At 48.2% G+C, this 18,486-nt stretch overlaps 2 protein-coding genes across 2 annotated transcripts in view; both read right to left on the bottom strand.

Moving 5' to 3' along the window:
* LOC126543924 (uncharacterized) overlaps positions 1–4,698 on the bottom strand; it is a 64,907-nt gene extending 60,209 nt beyond the window's left edge. Inside the window, exon 1 of the mRNA XM_050191076.3 lies at positions 4,449–4,698. Coding sequence (XP_050047033.1) covers positions 4,449–4,576 — 128 coding nt within the window. The 5' untranslated portion in view covers positions 4,577–4,698. The remainder of the gene's footprint in view (positions 1–4,448) is intronic.
* Positions 4,699–9,388: 4,690 nt separating this feature from the next.
* Positions 9,389–18,486, bottom strand: part of LOC126543941 (DNA topoisomerase 2-alpha-like) — a 29,722-nt gene continuing 20,624 nt past the window's right edge. The window contains exons 8-12 of the mRNA XM_050191109.3: positions 17,835–18,217; positions 17,294–17,550; positions 15,503–15,795; positions 12,719–13,087; positions 9,389–10,599 (exon numbers count right to left, since the gene is read on the bottom strand). Of these exons, the coding sequence (XP_050047066.2) occupies positions 10,207–10,599; positions 12,719–13,087; positions 15,503–15,795; positions 17,294–17,550; positions 17,835–18,217 (1,695 nt within the window). The 3' untranslated portion in view covers positions 9,389–10,206. The remainder of the gene's footprint in view (positions 10,600–12,718; positions 13,088–15,502; positions 15,796–17,293; positions 17,551–17,834; positions 18,218–18,486) is intronic.

Below are 18,486 nucleotides of genomic sequence, written 5' to 3'. Positions count from 1 at the left end.
TTATTTCAGTCAGTATACGTATACTCTACCACTATCTCAAAGCACAAAAGCAACAGAAATTCAGCATGCGCACGGACAATAAATTGCAGTCAATGAGATAGGAAGGCAATCTCCTTTGGAAGGAGAGAAATGGAGGGGAGGCTTACACATGCTTCGCCGCTATTATGAATGTAAAAATCTTCGGAAATAAGACGGTATTTTCACAAATAGGTGACATCTTTAAAAGACGGCTTGCAGCTGCATTCATTGCAACGCAGTGATAATTCACTACCTCTAGCTTGTTCTTGAACCTTGTTTTAGTGTTCGCGCATACGGTCATTGATGCACCGCCCCGTTTGACCGATATAGAAACGCTTGCATGAAAGAGGAATCTTATAAAGCACACAGTCAAAACAGTCAACAACAAACCTCTGCCTAGGTGGCCTGCGTTTTACAACTTTTTTTGTTCTCGGTCACCTGACTGACTTGGTGGCACAGGCTACCTAACTTATTTCTGGTAATGAGCAGCAACCTAACGCCTGCCCTGCTGACAATCTTTTTGAGATTATGCGCAACGTGGTGCACAAAGGGGTAACCGCAACCATTTTCCGTGAATGATTCTCAGATTGAGCAGCTGCCGAATGCTTTCTTTTAAGGCTTGTTGCGAGGTATTCCGCGATGCTAGTTAAAAGCGGTAATGAGAAACCTGCGAGCTTCAGCCTGGCTACTTGCAATTCGAAGCTTGCATCTACTTGGTGGTCGCAAGACCTGATGAGGACCGCCTTCATGCAAGATCTTGCAACATCATGCTTAACTATCTTCGAGTGCGCGAAGGAAAAGGGAAGAAGGCTCTTATGAGATCGAGGAGCATAACCTCGACGTACATGGTTGCTTGAGAAGGAGAGCTCCAAGTCTAAGAAATGTAACTTATGGTCTGACGGATGCTCCGCGGTCAATTCAAAGGAATCTAAAGCTGTGCGGAACACGTCATATGGCGCTTCGTCTGCACCGACAAGTGTATACTTGCGCCGATTACTTGGCACCCAGCTTGTGGATACTTGAGTGAAACCCTTCCGAATGTACCTTCACTATTCCCGCCATTTGAGCGCTCGCCGCTCTGTGCTTCTAAGTTCAACACCTTGGCTCTTTTACGGTCTTCGCTCCCCCACTTCCTATGTGTATACTCTCACAAGGTCGAGTTCCAAGTAGGCACACGAGCCGAAACAAAGCTCTTCACAGATAAGGTCGACACTCTTTTACGCAAGATATATAAATTCGCTCTAGGGGTCCCCATACGGACCTCCACTGAAAGGCTCATGCTTACTGGCACCTTCAACACACTAACTGAACTCACAGAAGCCGATCTCACATCCCAGTATAGCAGACTTTCTAACATCGAACAGTCGACACATTCTACAGACTCTTTCTATCACTCCGGCACCCATCAAGACAAAATACACCTTTCTACATCGCATACACGAGAACGTCTGCATCCCCCAACTTCCTAAAAACATGCACCCTGTGCACCACAAAGAGCGCAGGAGGCAGCGAGCAAAGGCTCTCCAAAAACAGTTCTCCACCTCAAAAGACGTGCTCTATATTGATGCCGCTGAATATGGGAACAGAAATCATTATGCAATGTCATGTCATAACTTTCACGGCCAGGACGCAGCGGCCGTCTCCATTCCTGCCTCTTCCTCGAAGGAGGCGGAGGAGGCGGCCGTAGCCCTGGCCCTCACAATCCCAAATTCATCACTTATCGTTAGCGACTCCAAAACGGTCATACATAACTTCGGAGCGGGCAGGGTCTCTAAGCCAGCTCCTTCCCTTCTCTTGGCCCATCCTTTCCATCAAACTGTAGCATTAATCTGGATTCCCGCGCATGCGGGCCTTGACGGAAACGAGGCGGCTCGGGCCAGTGCTCGAGGATTTACAGTCCGGGTTCAGGCATCACATGTGTCGCACCTCGTTACGGAGGAGGCGCCGTTTACAGCGCAGGATGGGCTTATTACCTACCACGACATCTGCACACACTACCGATTAAACCGTCTAACCTTTCCGCCACTCATGACCAAATCAACGCGCAGGTGTGAAGTCCCGTGGCGACAGCTGCAGACTCGCACCTTTCCCTCCCCTTAGCTCCTCCACCGCATTCATCCCTCCATTTACCTTTCTCCCTCTTGCAAGTTCTGCGTCCCTCCCAAAGCTGACTTAAACCACATCATGTGGGGTTGCTCTAAGCACCCCCTTCCCCCTTTCCCCAAGCAATTAATATTTAATAAGGAGCAGTAGTGGGAGGCTGCCTTGCGTAGCTCGAAGCCCTACATTCAGGAGGCCATCCTGGAGTGGGCTGAGAGGATGGAGGGGGCCTACTCCAAGTAGTTCCTCGCCCCACCCTCTATCCCCTTGCCCCTAATTCCCATTAATGAGGGATAAAGTGTTTCATTGCCATCACCATCTTCGCAGAATGCTTTTCAACTCCCGAATTCGACTTTCGTCTGTGTACAGTGGTGCTCCTGAGTCTGTGGGTGATGGGTATGTGTTTGTGCTCCGCTTTCCTCCTCTCCCTTTCTTCCTTCTCAAGCGAATGTGGGTATATATAGTGCCCCTCTCGGGAGACAAGTGCTGGTCTGCCTCTCTGTGTGTTTCGGGCGGTGGTTGTGCTTCCACGTGTTGTTAAAGATAAGGCGCCAGAGCATCGCACGCAGACTTTGGTACTTCAACTCGACACACTTTCCTTAGGCAGCGCCGCTTGAGTATCTTTCCTAGTACGCACGCAGGAGCGCTTTGCGCAGTAGTTCTGTTGCATCCCGAGGATTCGTCCGAGAGCTGATCGAGAGCCGTCACCACGAAATGTTCGTTACGAAAGCTTCGCTCGGGCGAAACCCATTTCGCACGAGTCGCGTGCCACGTTTACCCCCTTTCAGTTCTTGGGCTTTGAGGGTAAACGTCATCGTGAACTGCGAGAGGCGGCGCACAGCGACGAGACCCTATGTTTAGCAGTCAGCCAAAGATAACCTTACATATTTCGTCAGCATTCTAAGCCTATCAATGCGGCATTTGTTGAACGCATCCATGCCCACCCCTATCGAAAAGTCCTTATGCTGCATAACTCCAATTTGCGGTCATCCCATGTGACATACGGGAAGATATTGCTTTGTTTTTAAAAGTACGGGCTGCAGATTCAAGGCTACGACTACACTTGCTCGCTATCTGTTTTGTCTCTTACTTCTGTCGTTATATTGTCATTCATCTTGTTCATGTTTTTTTTTTCCTTCTTCAACTAATGCAGAATAGCTTGCTAGCAGGCAGACGACCTTTCTTCTCATGAAAATACTTTTTTTTTGTCTCTACGATCCCTGTATGTTCGCACGGGATAATAAAAAATCTTTTGGGCCATGTGGGTTCTTTGGATAAGTACAACACGTCTTTCCACGATCATATCAGACCAGCAGGTTTATTATCAGGGATATAGGTGACCTACGTTCCCGAATTCAGACCAGCTGAACCAACCATTACATATGTGTAAGACGCCACGAAGCAGAGTCACAACGAAGGGGCTCGTTGACTGCTGCTATTGACCTCGTGCTGCACAGCTTTCATTAACTATAAGTCCGGTTATAACGAACGCCGGCGCCACTTTCGAAGCCGAGCACGATCTTTTCATCCCTATTGCCGGTAGTAAATTCGATGACTTACAAGAGCAAAACATTGGGGTCGTGCGTAATAAAATCTGGTGCATTCCTATAAATTGGTTTCAGTCTGCCTGCCTCAGTTTGTTCTGAAGTATTCGTCGCATCATACATAAGCATTGGCGACAGCAGAAACCACTGGGCGAGGTCGTGCATCACAGAAAGAATGACGGATCAAAAACCAGCTTCCTACAAAAGATTACCAAAGAAATTTGGCACTATAATACCTAAAGAACCTGCAAGTGTGGTGGTTCAACCAGCAAATGTGGAGTACTACATGGATTTGCCAAAACTTTGTTCTTCTGGCCTCCATCGACTTGCGTCTTCTTCAAGTTGATCTTATACAACGAAATGTCGCATGTGAAGTCCAGCGATTCGCAATTATTACGCAGGTGCACAGAATCATTTTGCCTTACCGCGTTTAGAAAACTGTTCGGAGATTTAGCAAGATAAAGCGTAAGGAATGGCTCACAAAGAAGGGGCTGAAAGGCCTGAAGAGAGAAAGGCCTGAAGCCACAAGTACGAAGAGTATAGATAAATCCATGCACTACTAATCATTTCCATGGCGGCTGATTGGTCGCAGCTGCGAATTCCCTCTAGTGATTTTAGTATCGGCGACGATAAGATGAATACAATATTTGTTACGCCGCCACCCTATTTTACGGATCTTCGCGCTCTGCAAAGCGCTACAGCTCCGCTGCAGTGGGCTTTGCAACTATTTCCCGGGCTTTCCTGCTCAGCTGCAAGGGCACGAAGCGAAAGATGCTTGATACTCACGTAAACAGCCTCTTGTAGTCGTATCCTCCGCTTATTTCGCAAGCTCCGTCGCCCGCCGCTAGGCCGATGAGTGTCGCTACACAAGCAAGAAAGACGCCCCAAGATCCCGCTGAATTCGGCCCGGCCATTTCTGTTTGCCCCGTCTTGTAACGGTGGTGGGTGGGAGGTAAAATATCCTTCCTCGGCCTGACTCACTCGCCGCCCGAGCCCCGCACGACTATACAGCGACGACAAATACTCGACATGGCAACATATTCTACGCCGAGATTCGATAAAACGTATACGCTTATACAATGTTATCGGCGTCCCACCGCTCGAGTCGACCAGCTTTTATCTAATCGCGAGGAGGGAGCATTGGCTCCTGAATCGATTCCGCAAAACGGTCGCAGGAGGCACCACCGGGTCGTTTTCTTTCTTTCAGCTGCTGAGACTGCAGACCTTACGTTGTGCTAAAATAACTAGCTGTCATATCGAGTCTTCCAGCGTTCCCGAGCGTTGGACGACAGTGAAGTGCGTTGGAACCAGCATAGTGTCATACACTCGCGGGGAACTTTCTGTGGCAGCGAAGAAAAATCTAGAGGCAAAGCACTCACAAGTTAGAGAGCTCCTGAAAGAAAGTCACACATTAATTTATCATCCGCATATAACACTATATAATATAACACTGAGCGTAAATTTGACGTATATTTCTGCCTATTTCTGCGTTTTCGGTAAACGTGAAGCCGTCGCGCGTTGAAGGTATACGCTGATTCAGTATCTGAAAGCAACATCAGAAGCTGTCGGAATATTTGTCACAGCTACACACACATGTATGCAGAAGCTCCGCCCCTGTAGCATCCATTTCGTCGTCACAGAAAGTTGTCCTCGAGTATACAGCTTACTTTCAGTTGGGCAAGCTGGTACGCCTTATCATTTTGATAACAGCACGTCAAGGCGCCAGTACAATTTGCTGTCGAAGATGTTTTTCCCTGCCCACACCGTTTCCCCGCCCTTATGCAACTTTGAAAGCGAAGCGCAATCTCGTCAGTAGCGCCAGAGCCTCTCCGCACTAACTAAAATAACATCGCGAGTTGCGGGCGCTCTTACGTTGCCCGGATACGTGACTACGGATGACGGGCTTCAATCTTTTCACTGTGAAAACGATTTTAAGCGTGCGTTCGCGTTCAACCAAATTCTGCGCAGAGACTTTCCGTGGGCTGATGCTGCTACCAAATCCTTTGGATCACTACCGCGCCACATTCAACTCATTTCCACTGCTTTCGCGCCCGCCTGGTCAAGGTTTAGGAAAAAAATATTTAGCACTGTGTACAAACAGTAACTCTATTGGAGAAAGTTTGTATCGCGTGCCTCTTGTCAACACGTTGGCTGCGGAGAAAAAAAAAGAAAGGCGACGGATAACGGTGGCTCACAGGCCGCGTGCCCGGAAAAATTACTCGCATGGTTTTAATCCTGAAGGGCGAGCCACAAGTCACCCCACTTTGTTGTATACGGCGTGCGAAGCCATGCCCGACTCTTAGATTAACCGATCTCGAGGTTGATCGAGTGTAAAGCCCAGTAGTGGGTGGTGTTAGTGCGCTTTCGCGATACCTGCACGAGCACTGAGTTGAATATGTCACTAATCATGCCAGTGTTCTATAGCTGTTACTAGTTGCACCGTTCTGGGGCGATAATTGGCCGTTATGGGAGGATCTGCGACGTTGGCCGTTATGGCAGGATCTGCGACGGTAAAGGACGCCGTTATCCGCGAAACAAAGCAGATTGATGTGATACCGGGCGCAGTAGCATTTACGAAGATTAAGAATAAGAGTGGGCCGAGCCAACACCACCTAGATAGCACAAGGCCTGTTCACTCCTATACATGACGTCATGCTACCTGGCCCGACTGCCATAGAATCTAATGGGGATGCTCCCGAGTAAGCAACAATGACTTTGACGTGGCCGCTTTCGTCACGCCAGCCTTGGCAATGGAAATTTCGGGCCAAGTAGCATGACGTAATGGAGCGTAGTGGACAGGCCTTGTGCTATCTAGGTGGTGTTGGCCGAGCACGGACCATGGCGGCACGGGCGAGAATGCGTTAGCAAATGCATAATTGACGCGGTCGATTACTGCGCATTGAGCGCAGTCTGCGAGGGACAAGGTAATCCACGATGAGATAAGTGGGTCAATGCGTAGGCTCGAAAATTTAATTGCCAGTCTCTGGTGGGGTACGCTTTCGAAGGCTTGAGGACAGTATAGGTATTCTGCGCCAGATTTGAAAAGAGAGTGTAGGTTTAGGTGGCAACATAGTTATCGCCGTTGGCAGTGGTGGTTGTGGCAGCAGCATCAGCAGTTGCGAACGCACTTATGTTCAGTGCGGAAAAAAGGGGCACTCCCAGCGATCTCCCATTGCACCTGTCTCGCGCCAGCTGACCCAATCTTCACGCCTGCAAATTTCGCAGTTCCGTCACACCGCCTAGCTTTGTATACCGTCCCTAATTGTAGTTGTAAGATCTTAAAGTTTTGTCCAAGATCAGTGAGCTGACCGATTTACATGCTGATCTCGAAAGAAAAAGAAGAAAGAAATACTGCCGCTATTTGATAAAGTTACAGCCGGTCCTGTCAAGTCTTCCTTCACCCCTGGCGTTAAAACCGCTCATACGTTTACGACATCGTGTAGTAACTTTGAAGTTCCATAAGCGTAAAGACGATACACGTTAATCGGACTGACCGATAGTTGGGTTCTGTAAGATCACCAGAAAAGGTCAACCTTATACTCGGTTCGCTCGTCAGGAAGGGACCTGCCTGGAATATACTGAGAACATAAGTAACGAAAGCACAAAACGCACGCGCACACACAGACGGACGCCACACTCCAAAACAAAATTGCACCCTTTGAGTTGTATCTTGCCACACAATAAACAACTGTTTTGTCCGCATTTCCTTTCTTTAACGCTGCGAGCCCGGTACTCCTCAGTAAATAACGGCATGCGCGTTATCAGCATGACATAGCATTCCCGACAAGAAAGTAGCGGGCACGGAGTTTTCAAGAAAGGAAACGCAAGCAAGGCAGTGACGATTATTGTTGTGTGGCAGATACGGGTATATATATCTACCACACAACAATAATCCCATATATATATATATATATATATATATATATATATATATATATATATATATATATATATATATATACCTATTGTCTAAGAGTGTACAATCAACTGTTTATTAATTCACAGGCCGCCCACAAACATATTTAGTGTGCATGCGCGCCGTCCACTAATTTGCGCTAAGCTATCCAGGGCCATAAACACCAACTATAGCCCGACAGTCAGTCCTCCTGCGGGTAATTTGATGCCTTTCATTATCTCAGCTGAAATGTTTGGCCCAGGAGCACTAGAATTCAGGTCATCGACGAGTTTGGCTATGCCCTTCGAATACTATTGGAGGCCAACTCAGGGAAGCTTACCTTTATTACATATTCGCGCAATAAGGGTATCTAAGGCCACATAACGCCACTATGTCTCGATTTTGCAGAATTGGAAGTTTAAAACAGTGAGTTAAAATAGACTCTGTACATAGGCATACGCGTAAAGTATATATGTTTCAGCGCATCAGTTCTAAGATAACAAAACTAAGCACAGGACCTTAATTGCAATGGCTACATGCATACAGGTGAAATCAACTTGGAAAGCTCGAGTCCCTCGCTGTACATTTCTCATCTATGCAAGAAGTGCGAGGGCTCAGACATACTTCTGTGCATAAGATTGTACTCGCCTGTGAGGTAGCACCTGACGGTCAGGACGGAAGGATGCAATTTCTAAAAAAATTACTTCTGCAATATAATTAAGCACTCTCGTAGAGTTAAGGGAACAAGATGGGGATGGGGGTATATGGTGCGAGTAAAGTTTCATGAAATGAGCCACTCGCCCTCCGTGAAATCTAGGACATTCCATTTCTTCTGTGACAATTCAAGGCCTAGGATGAACTAACGCTTACATGCCATTAGCTACGAGAAAGCTTAATACGGAAAGAATAAAATGAGCACAGACCGCGTAAGACGGCCATCAGAAGGAAACATGGCGCCGAAACAATAGGTCACGAAGCGTTCAAGGAAGCAAAGAGATTTCAGGCAGACCACTTTTTGCCTGCCTTAGATTTTAATGGCACAAAAGACTGACCCTTCATCGCGGCATTGTGAAAGTGGGTGTACAGCGAGGCTGTTGCGAAACTACCACTACAACTGCTGAAAGGGGTATGCAATGCTCTATTGATTGTTCAGATGCTTGTTCTTTATTGAAACTTATGCTGTTCTGTGTTGTACGGGTGAATTCAATGAATGGATTCACTTTTCGCCTAACTTTGCTGGGCGCTTGTAGCTTCCGCATTACGGGAGCATGATCCATTGCATTTTCTTGTTTGCTTACGGGGTTATGAACCACTGTTGATGAGGATACATGCTTGTTTTGAGCTTGTTTATTGAAACTCACGCTGTTATGTACGTTGCATGCGTTATTACAGTAATGTGGGCACTGTTCGCTTCAAATTGCCGAGTGCTTGTAGCCTCTGCATTTTTTACTTGCTTAGGCGGTACGAGCCATTCTTAATTTTTGGTCCCAAACGGACACGAAAAATGCCGACCACAATGGTTAACAGCGTCCCTGTAATAGCATGCTCTTGCGACAACCAAACTGATTACCAACCAAACTGACAACCAAACGATTATTTGGCTACCAGTGGCAGATCCAGAGGAACAGCCTCGGGTAGCCCATGACACCCCCCCCCCCCCCCCCCCCCCCCCCCGCACCTCCTTCCTCCGCTACTTGGCGGAATTGCGGTCATATCACTTGGTCTTGACGAGTAATGTGCAGAAAATTCGTGCGCCAAAAAAAAATCAGATTGCAATGATACTCCTGTACCCTAAATATAGGCGTTTTAAAAGCAGCAAATGTAAATAAAATCTAGGAAAAAGGAAAAATGGGATCGACCCTTTATTTCGTTACAAATATTAACACTGGATGATCGCCACCCTGCACTGTCAAAGTTAAAAAACAAGGAGGGGGAAGAGAGCTGATGAACAAGCGAAAAACGCCTGCTTACAGTGTTCGGTAACGCAATGTGCGTACTTTCTGGTAAAACTGCTTTAATATTGACACGAAGGCAAAATGACGGCCATAACGCCTCGAAGTACCCTTCATCTGCTCGGCAGCGACACGGTGCCACATGTGGCTTGAACAGCTTGTCCGGAGAAGAGCAAACGAAAGAGCACAATCTTGAACGGCGACTATTGCCGCAGGCGGCTGCAAAGTTTCTTGCGGGAAACACTGCCTAAGGAAATTTACGTTCTGCCCGATGGGAACATTTCTTTTTTCCCTCTACCTACCTCCCCACTACAAGAAACAAACATAACGAATTAAAATAGAAACGTGACATGCACACTTAAAAAAGCGGCTAACGAAGGTCCCGAAAATTAAAAAAAGCTGCCAGACGAGGCCAGTACAAATAGATCGCACAATAGGTCGTTATACTATAAAAACGTGAGAAACATGCACACTGACACAAAAACCAACTGCGAATACATGTGCAGAAGGACACTTTGCACCATCGTTGCGGTCACATTGATGGCGGCAGCACAATATGTCCACCGAGTAACTACCGCCGATGAGATTCAACAGAGGTGAAAGATTTCGCACACACAGCGAGGCCTATAAATCATAAATACATCAGCGGTCATGACAGAACGCACTATGTGACATGGTTGCGTAGCGGCAACACGCTTCAGAACTCGTCGCTGTCACTTCCGAAGTTGTACTTGACCTGCGGCGCTCTGGCACGGCCACTGGTGGATGCGCCTGATGGCGCCGGCGAGGTCACGTAAGGTGCGTCGTCATCGTCGGAGGAAGAGGAGGACAGCACGACCCGCTTCTTCTTGGCTGCCGCCTTCTTCCGAACCGGTTGAGCGTCGGAGTCCGAGTCGTCCGAGTCGTCCGCCGCTTTCGGGGCTTGCCTGGCGGCCGGGGCCTTCTTGGCCGCTCGAGAAGACGCGGCGGGCTTCTTGGCGGGTGCCTTGACGAAGTCCTCGTCGCCTTCGTCAGCGGCTGCGTCCCGCTGCGACGACTTGGCCGGGGGTGCGCGCTTCTTAGGGGGATCTCGTTCCCGCTCCTCTTGGTGCTGAAGATGTGGCGCGGTTATATGAGGTTATCGAAAGTTGAAAACAGAAACAACGATAAAGAGGTTGGCTACTTCCCAACACCCTTAACTGGTTATGCTACTCGTCATGAACGCTTTAGCAGTAACCCTGTTAACACCGCATAACAACTGTTTCAAATACTCTTATGTTAGAAGAACAATAGTTGACTGAAATAAACTTCCTGATGAAGTCGTTCCACTAAATTCCTTATCCCATTTTCAGGCGCACCTGCATTTATGACTCAACCGCACATATAGTTTATTTGCTCTTTTTCATGCATTCTGTCCTTTCGACATGTTGAATTCAAGCGTCGGCATGACTGCTTGAATTGTATGTTTGTATGACTGTACTTGTATGTTCCCACCTTGCTAAGATTTTTTAAAAGATCGCAGTATAAATAAATAAATAAATACTTATAACCGTTGAATACTTAATTTCGAAAGTGTGCGAGAAGACAAGGCAAATGCCCAAAGAATCGACACACGCGAGCACCGACTGCTATCAACCATTATTCCCTCCATAATTTTGCATTGTACAGGCACGTGCAGTCGACCTGGGGTGCGATCTTGTACGCGTTCCAAAATAGAACGGAGGCGGTTCGTTCTTTACATCACGAAATAGGCGGCATGTTCCGTTCCGTTCGTCCGATAGCAGACGACACGGAATGATTGACAGCAGATATCACGTCACAATTGACGTCATGGCGTTCGGCACGGTTCAAATTGACGAATCGTATTTGGCTCGGTGGAACGAACCGCCTCCGTTCTATTTTGGAACGCGTACAAGATCGCACCCCTGATAAGAGACATCCAAACAAACACCGTTGATAAAGGGACAACGCCAGCAGTAAATCTTTCGATATACCATATTATCATGTTTCCGCCTACAAACTCATGCTTCAAAAAACTAGACACCATGCCACACAGCGGCGCTCCATAAAAGAGCACGAGTTCTAGTGCCGTCGGACTCATCCAGTTGATGCTCGAAAAATAGAATAGACTGTTTGCGTTGGCATCTACAATAGTAAGGTTTGATATAGCGGACTGGTTGTTTTAGATAACTATCCTAGACCTGCAGCATGGAGGCCAAAACGGACGAAATGACGGATACGTACAAGCGCTATAACTTCTAACTTGAATTCATTTTATAACGGCGCAATGTAAAAAATAATCAAGGGACAGTCCACATTAGAACAATTTAACGCCATGTACCAGCATGCCCATCAACATGTTCTTTATATACTGTTCTTTAGTGCCTTTACTACACTATATCTGTACTAGCTCTATATACTTTGGAACATCACTCATGTCTACATAACCCTTACGAGCATACCGCAAGATCCGCGAGGCCAGCCCGTTTGTCAGTCGTAACCGCGGCTATTTTCCTGAAGCGGCCACGTAGTGCCGCGCGAGATCGTTGATGCATCTTAAATTGATAATATATAGGTCGTTGTGCGTGTCAAAGCCATTTGTCAAACTATAGAAAAAAGAATTACCTCACGCCAGAATAAATGGCAATATGTGTGCACCCAATCCTCGCAGATTTCGTTTTTAGCTTTGTCGCTGCACACCTTAAGACCTACGAACATCTCTAACGTTTGTGGGTGGCACTGAAAAGAAACCTCAGAAGAAACATGCTTTTCCCCACCCCTGGCCCGGCCCGCACTCCCAGGTCCATACGTATCGAAACCATTAGAGAACCTCTTTCTCTCTTCCTCCATCAGACTGTATACCCCCCCCCCCCTCTTGCCACATGCTTCTGTCGTCTTCTGTAGCCGGGTGAACAGTTCGTCGCGTAATATCTTATACAGGGAGACACTACATTTTTGCTGCGCCACGGTATTACGCGTATGCGAACATCGCTCCTTGCTCGACCACCTTGAGAATGTACCACCTCCCACATCCATTTCTTTTTGTGCCATTTAGCGCTGCCTAAGATAGGTCCTTCAAATGTAATGGTGTCAAAAAAAAAAAAAAAAAGGGAACTTTCCCGTACCGTGTCTTGCGTTCTAAGAACGCTGAGGTTTGAGAAGCATATCGCTGTTAAGCAAGGTTATAGTTTCTTTGAAACGCAATTTAAGTCCCGCAGCCACGTGCTTACCGAAGGGCCTGCGGCAGGTCCGTGGTCGTCGTCGTCCGAGGTCGAGTTCTTCCTCTTCTTGGTCACTGCCTTACTCCCGGAAGGTTTGGCCTTAGCGGCGCCACCGCGTTTCCGCTGGGGCGCCCTGGCGGACGAGGAAGCAGCCGCACCATCGGGCTGAGCGTCGGGACTGGTGCGCCCGGCCAGAGCTCCAGCGTTGCCGTCATCGTCGTCGCCGTGGTCCTCGGCATTGGCGTCGTTGGCCGCCTTCCGGGGCCCGCGGCGCGCTCCGGTGGTCTTGGTCTTCGCTTCCCACTCGACCTTAGGCACAACGCGCTCAGCGAACGCCGAGGGCTTCGTCTCGTTTGCGGTCTTCTTGGGCGCCGCAGCCTTCGAGATAAATGCATAGGCAAGAGTTGTCTTAGGTGCCGATTCAACGTGTGCATTTGAAGACACCGCAACACCTTCCGAATTCAGTAAAAAGAAAAATGCGTCATTTTTACCTTTGAGCTCTGTCACTGTATCGCACTGTCTGAGAAGGAAGGAAAGAAAGTTTATTTTTTGAAAAAGAAAAGTAGGCGAGCGTGGTTGGGCCCTTAGTCCAGGACTCCGCTGCGCGAGCGGCTCGCTGGGCTTGGTCTAGGAGAGCCACTTGGCTCTCCTTTTCCTCGTCCGCAAGCCATGCCTCCCACTGCCTATTTAACGTAAGTGGATGTGCAGTTATGTATGGGCTAGTAATATGTGAAGGCCGTTCCAGGCACTCTCATGTGAGATGTTGTAGTGCGGGTTTGTTAGAACACCATGGACAGACGTCCAGAAATCTAGTTGGGTTTATTTTACTGAGTTGATGCAGGTTGGAGAAGCTGTTTGAATGCGTCGCCAGTCCTGCTCTGCTGTCTGTTAAGGGGCTTGTGTGGATTACCGTACTCTATGCGTTCCTCCCGCTGTTGTAGAATGTCACGAGTGCTTGGAATAAGTTTCGCGCTCGGCTCGGCCGCAGCTCGGTTGTTGAATCCTCGAGCTATACGGTCCGCCGCAACGTTACCCTCCAAGCCCTCGTGAAACTGACACCAAATAATGTCGTGGTGTTCTGTCGTGGTTTGTCTCAGAATTCTACGTACCATTATGGGTACCGTCCCTTTGAGAAACAGGCGACACGCTGTCTGCGAGTCGGAGAGTATGACTGCCGATTCGTTTGTGTTCCGCGTCTGCAATGGCCACGGCTATTGCAGCCGCTTTGGCCGCACACGTGGACCGAGTTACGCCTGTGGTCGCTATGACACGTTGTTGAGTGACTGTGAGTCTCTCTACTAGCTCTGCTAGCGTCTGTGTAGTACGCGGTAGAACCTTTCCTAAAACCCGCAAGGTTGCAGCTCGTGCTCGTCTTCTACCTGCATGGTACGTTGGGTGCATATTCTTTGGTATCGGTGCCACCGTAATATGAGATCTCGTGTCCCTCTCCAGTAACACTGTATCCTAGTTGCAGTATAGCATTTGTAAGCATTTTCGGGGAGGCTAAGCGCTGCCTTGAAGGCTTTCCTTATAATTGTATTAGCTTGTTTCATCTCCTGGTTTGTTAGTCATGTGAATACATCCTATACTCTGAGGATCACGGATTTACACTTGCAGGACATTCATTCAAACCTATTTTCATTCGTTTGGCAGGAAAATCCGATTATTACGGAGGAAATGGAGATATAATTTATCTTCCTTGAGCTCGGCAAAGTATGACTGCAACAAGTGTGGCGTCGCGAATTTCAAGGTTATGGGTTGGATTGGTGCAGGGAAAGCATCCGAAACTTGCTGGGTCGAGTCCTGGTTTGTCTAAAATGCACGTAGTAAGCTTAATATGCAATTAACTACGCTCCAATACACGGTGCTGTAATCTGACGTCATAACGACCTGGGGCGGGAGCTTCAGAGCAGCGTGCTCACGTGTTTTCTAGCTTGTCAAGCCTCCTTTCCCGGAAAGATTGGCTGCTGGACTAATGTGGCTCAACTTAATATTTCTCGCTTCTGTTGCTTTATGCGTGCCGCGCGGTTATTTACAGTCATTGCAACTCAGCGTTAGCGTACAAGGCTAACACAATACTTTACGGCCTTTACGCGGCCGACAGTTAACTTTTAATTTTTCAGCGCGGTGCTATAGATTAATCTAAATACACTTGGTGACTAGCGCCTTCGGGTACATTTCACTTACCTTCGTCCTCAACACCAGAAACAATCGGCAGTTATACTTTAGCACTGGTTGTAGTGACGAGTACAAGTGGTAGTAGTATACGCATGGTTATGCGCTATATCAAGAATGGGCCATGAACAAACGACATGGCCTTATGGCAGCGGCGACGGCAACGCTAAGTCCGACAATCCGCAATAACCCCTGCAAATGAAACGCTATGCATACATACGCAAAGGAGGGAGCTTAAAAGTTCATCGCATGTGGGAATGTGAAGGATCAAGGAGGCGATGTAATTTGAGGACTGGGCCTGATGACGGGCCAACGTCAAAACTACGTTCAACTCACTATGGAACTTTGCGTGTGACGCAACCACATTGAGACACTTAACTGTCTCTCTTATCCACTTCCTCTAATAGGCGTTGAGGCATCAATATATATTCTGTGTGTCAAGAATTTCCCGGCTGTCGTGCAGTCGAGCACTTTTTGTAGCAACGTTCCGCGCTTCTCTTTTTTTTTTCTTCTTTTGTGCCCAAGTCCCCACTCAGGCACTGGCAGCCAAAGACGTAACATGCGGCTCTCTTGCTTTCTCAAAGATATACCACATTAAAAAAAAAAAAAGCAAATTACCTTGGAGCGCCCACCCTTGGCTCCTTTGATCGCTTTGGCACCGCTCGAATTCTCCTCGTCGCGTTCTTTCTGCTCCACCTCGTCCAGCTTGGACGAGAAGGCGTCCAGGTCATCCTCCCAGAGGTTCTCGGGCGATTTGCGGCGCAGAGCTTCGAGCTCCTGGCGCTTCTCGTCGCGCTTCTTGAGCAGGTCGTCCTTCCGCTCCATGGTGAGACTCCACAACGGCATGCCCAGAAGGTAGTTGTAGTGCACGCTGCCGCCTTCCTTGTCCCTGTCCTCGTCCTGTGCCTCGGCTGCACCGATCGAAATTGACGAGTTTTCATTTTGAACACAGGAAAAAATAAAGAGGGGGGCGGGCACGAGCTTAGATACATCTGCAATGTGACAGATCCTGGCTGTTAGATGAGATGGTCATTTGGTACATGTGGCGCTTAGCTAGTTTGGTTCTTGCAAAGCAAGCAAGTCAGAACTGTGCAAAGATAGTGAATCGGGTCAGTTGAAACCTGTTCATGATAGTAGCACATAGTAAACGACGATACAGAACGTGGTAGGCACAAGGTCTGTTCTGACAACAATTTTATAGGAATGGAATGGAATGGAAAGCTTTATTGACTCTGTTAAGGTTTTAGCGGGTCGAGGCCGAAGTCTTCATTCTTGAAGCTTGGGTCCTCTTCAGCCATGGATGGGCCCCTAGTCCAGGGCTCCACTGAGCCGGGCCGCCTCGCACGCGTGCGCTATTAGAGCTCTTTGAGCCTCTAGCTCGCCGGCTGGTGAGCCAGCTCTCCCATTGCTCCGCACTTGGTGTTTTGTTTGTGGAATGCCTGGTTTCTTGTACACTCCCATGTAATGTGGTATAATGTTGGTTTAGCTCCACACCATGGACAGGTTGCGCTATACTGCGTGGGGAACATCCTTATGGGAACAAAACGCGACATATTCCTCTCTTCCGGCACTCAGCTGTAGCTACACATTCAAGGAATGCCGCTTTAGGAGTACTCTGACTGCTCTGCATTAGGTAAAAAAAGTAAACTATGGTCTTTTACGTGCTAAAACCACGATCTGATTATGAGGCACGACGTCGTGGAGCACCCCGGAAATTTCGACCACCTAGGGTTATTTAACGTGCGCCTAAATCGAAGTGCACGGGTGTTTCTGCATTTCGGCCCCATCGAAATGCGGCCACCGAGGCCGGTATATCTTAATTAGGTCTGTGATAGTTTAACTGCCGCTCACAACATGTCACGTTTCGATTGCAATAAAGTTTAAGCTGTCAGATAAGGCTTGTTCAGTCTCACTGCCCGCTGTCATGATAAAATCCATGACGCCTGGTTGGTGGCGGTGAGGTTTGAACCAAGCTTCCCCCACAGCCGAGTCAGATGCCTTACCCACTGGGCCAGTTTGAGATTACAATGAATGCATTTTTTGGTTAGACTACGTTGGGACCGTGAAATAACTATACATACAGCTGCATTTTCTTGCTTGGCAAAAAACATCACTGTTCTACAGCAATTTGGCGCATTATAGAAAGAACGTTGTTATGCTTAGAGAGAAGTTACCTGCAAGGAAGTGGACGCGAGACGTTCGCTACTACGTAAGACCTTATTTCGAAGCGAATGAGACCTTCACATTGTACAAGTACTTTCTTATATTGTGTGGAAGACATGGACTTCCATCGAACGGCTAAGATGCGTTCTACGAACAAGATCACAAAAAGTGCAAATATCTAATTCAACGCAAACTGCCCATCGTAAAAGCCGTAGAATGTGTTTTTAAATACGCGACTAAACTCACAAGAGTCTTCAGCTTCGTCCTGCGACTCGGCTTGGCTGTCCCGGCGCCCTGTGTTCTGCAGCTGCTGCCTCTTCCAGATGACGATGGGGTCGGGATCGTAGCCCCGCCGCTGCAGTGTCTCGATCATTTCCTTGCGACGCCGGTTTTCGATCTTGATGATGTTGTCGATCTTCTCGAGAATGAAGCGAGCCTGGTTTTCGAGACTCTTCGCTTCGGCAGACAGCAGGCCGATAAGATAGGCCTTTCGCTTGACATACCTGCATAAGTGGCACACTCAGTCATATTGTATTTGTCCAGCAAAAGGTCACGACAGCTGCGCTAGCCTCTGCGCTATCCTGAGTGGCAGAAATTAGAGCGGAACAACAAGAACGTTCATGAAATGAAGACTGTTCAATAAGCGACGCGGTAATCTGTTTAATTTAGGTGTAGCGCACTACGCTTGCCCTGGGAAGCAAAAGAAGTTCGAAAGTTCAATTACATAGATGTAGCGTAATCGCATGCTCGCGTACTGCCCCAGCCGACGTAACCAAACCAAACTCACGCTTCCGTGCGCGTCGCGTAGAAGTCGCGCAGGATGTCACCAGGAGTACGAAACGTTCTCAGGACGCCCTTAGAGTCGAACAGCACCATCGAGGACGTGGTAAGCGATGTCTGCAGCTTGAATGCTTTGTGAAGACCTTCCTCACGAGCCTTGGCCAGGTTTTCTTCGGTCATGGTAACCACGAAGCGGACGGTGGTGTCTGTGTGGTACTCCTTGTAGTCTGTGATGAGAGGTGGCACCTTCTCTGTGCCATGCAGCATGGTCTCCAGCACCGCCTCCTTGTACGCTTGAGTCCACACCCGCACCGGAAGCTCCGTAATCTCGATGCTGGTGGAGCTGAGCACGGCCACCTCGCCGGTCATGATGAACCTCTGCTCCTCCACCTGTGCGACATTAGTACGGACAACTTCGTTTGTCGAAAGCGTTGGCGCCATCGGCCGACCGCACCGTAATCAACAAGATTAAACGCATAGCGTAGTCCGGCAGTGGCGTCGAATGCGACTACAGGCGTAAACAAGCTTCCCGAGAGCAACTGTCGCATACTGAGTTTAAAAACGGAAGCGACACCACAATTGTCCTAGTCTATCACAAGTACAAAAGTGCGAAGTGAGATGGTCACAGTGTGTGCAGAAAGCGCCGAGAACTAAAAAAA

This window comes from Dermacentor andersoni, chromosome 3, assembly GCF_023375885.2.
Source record: "Dermacentor andersoni chromosome 3, qqDerAnde1_hic_scaffold, whole genome shotgun sequence".
NCBI classification, from domain to species: Eukaryota; Metazoa; Arthropoda; class Arachnida; order Ixodida; family Ixodidae; genus Dermacentor; species Dermacentor andersoni.
The sequence above is the reverse complement of the archived record's forward strand: the minus strand, read 5'-3'. Positions and strand labels throughout refer to the sequence as shown.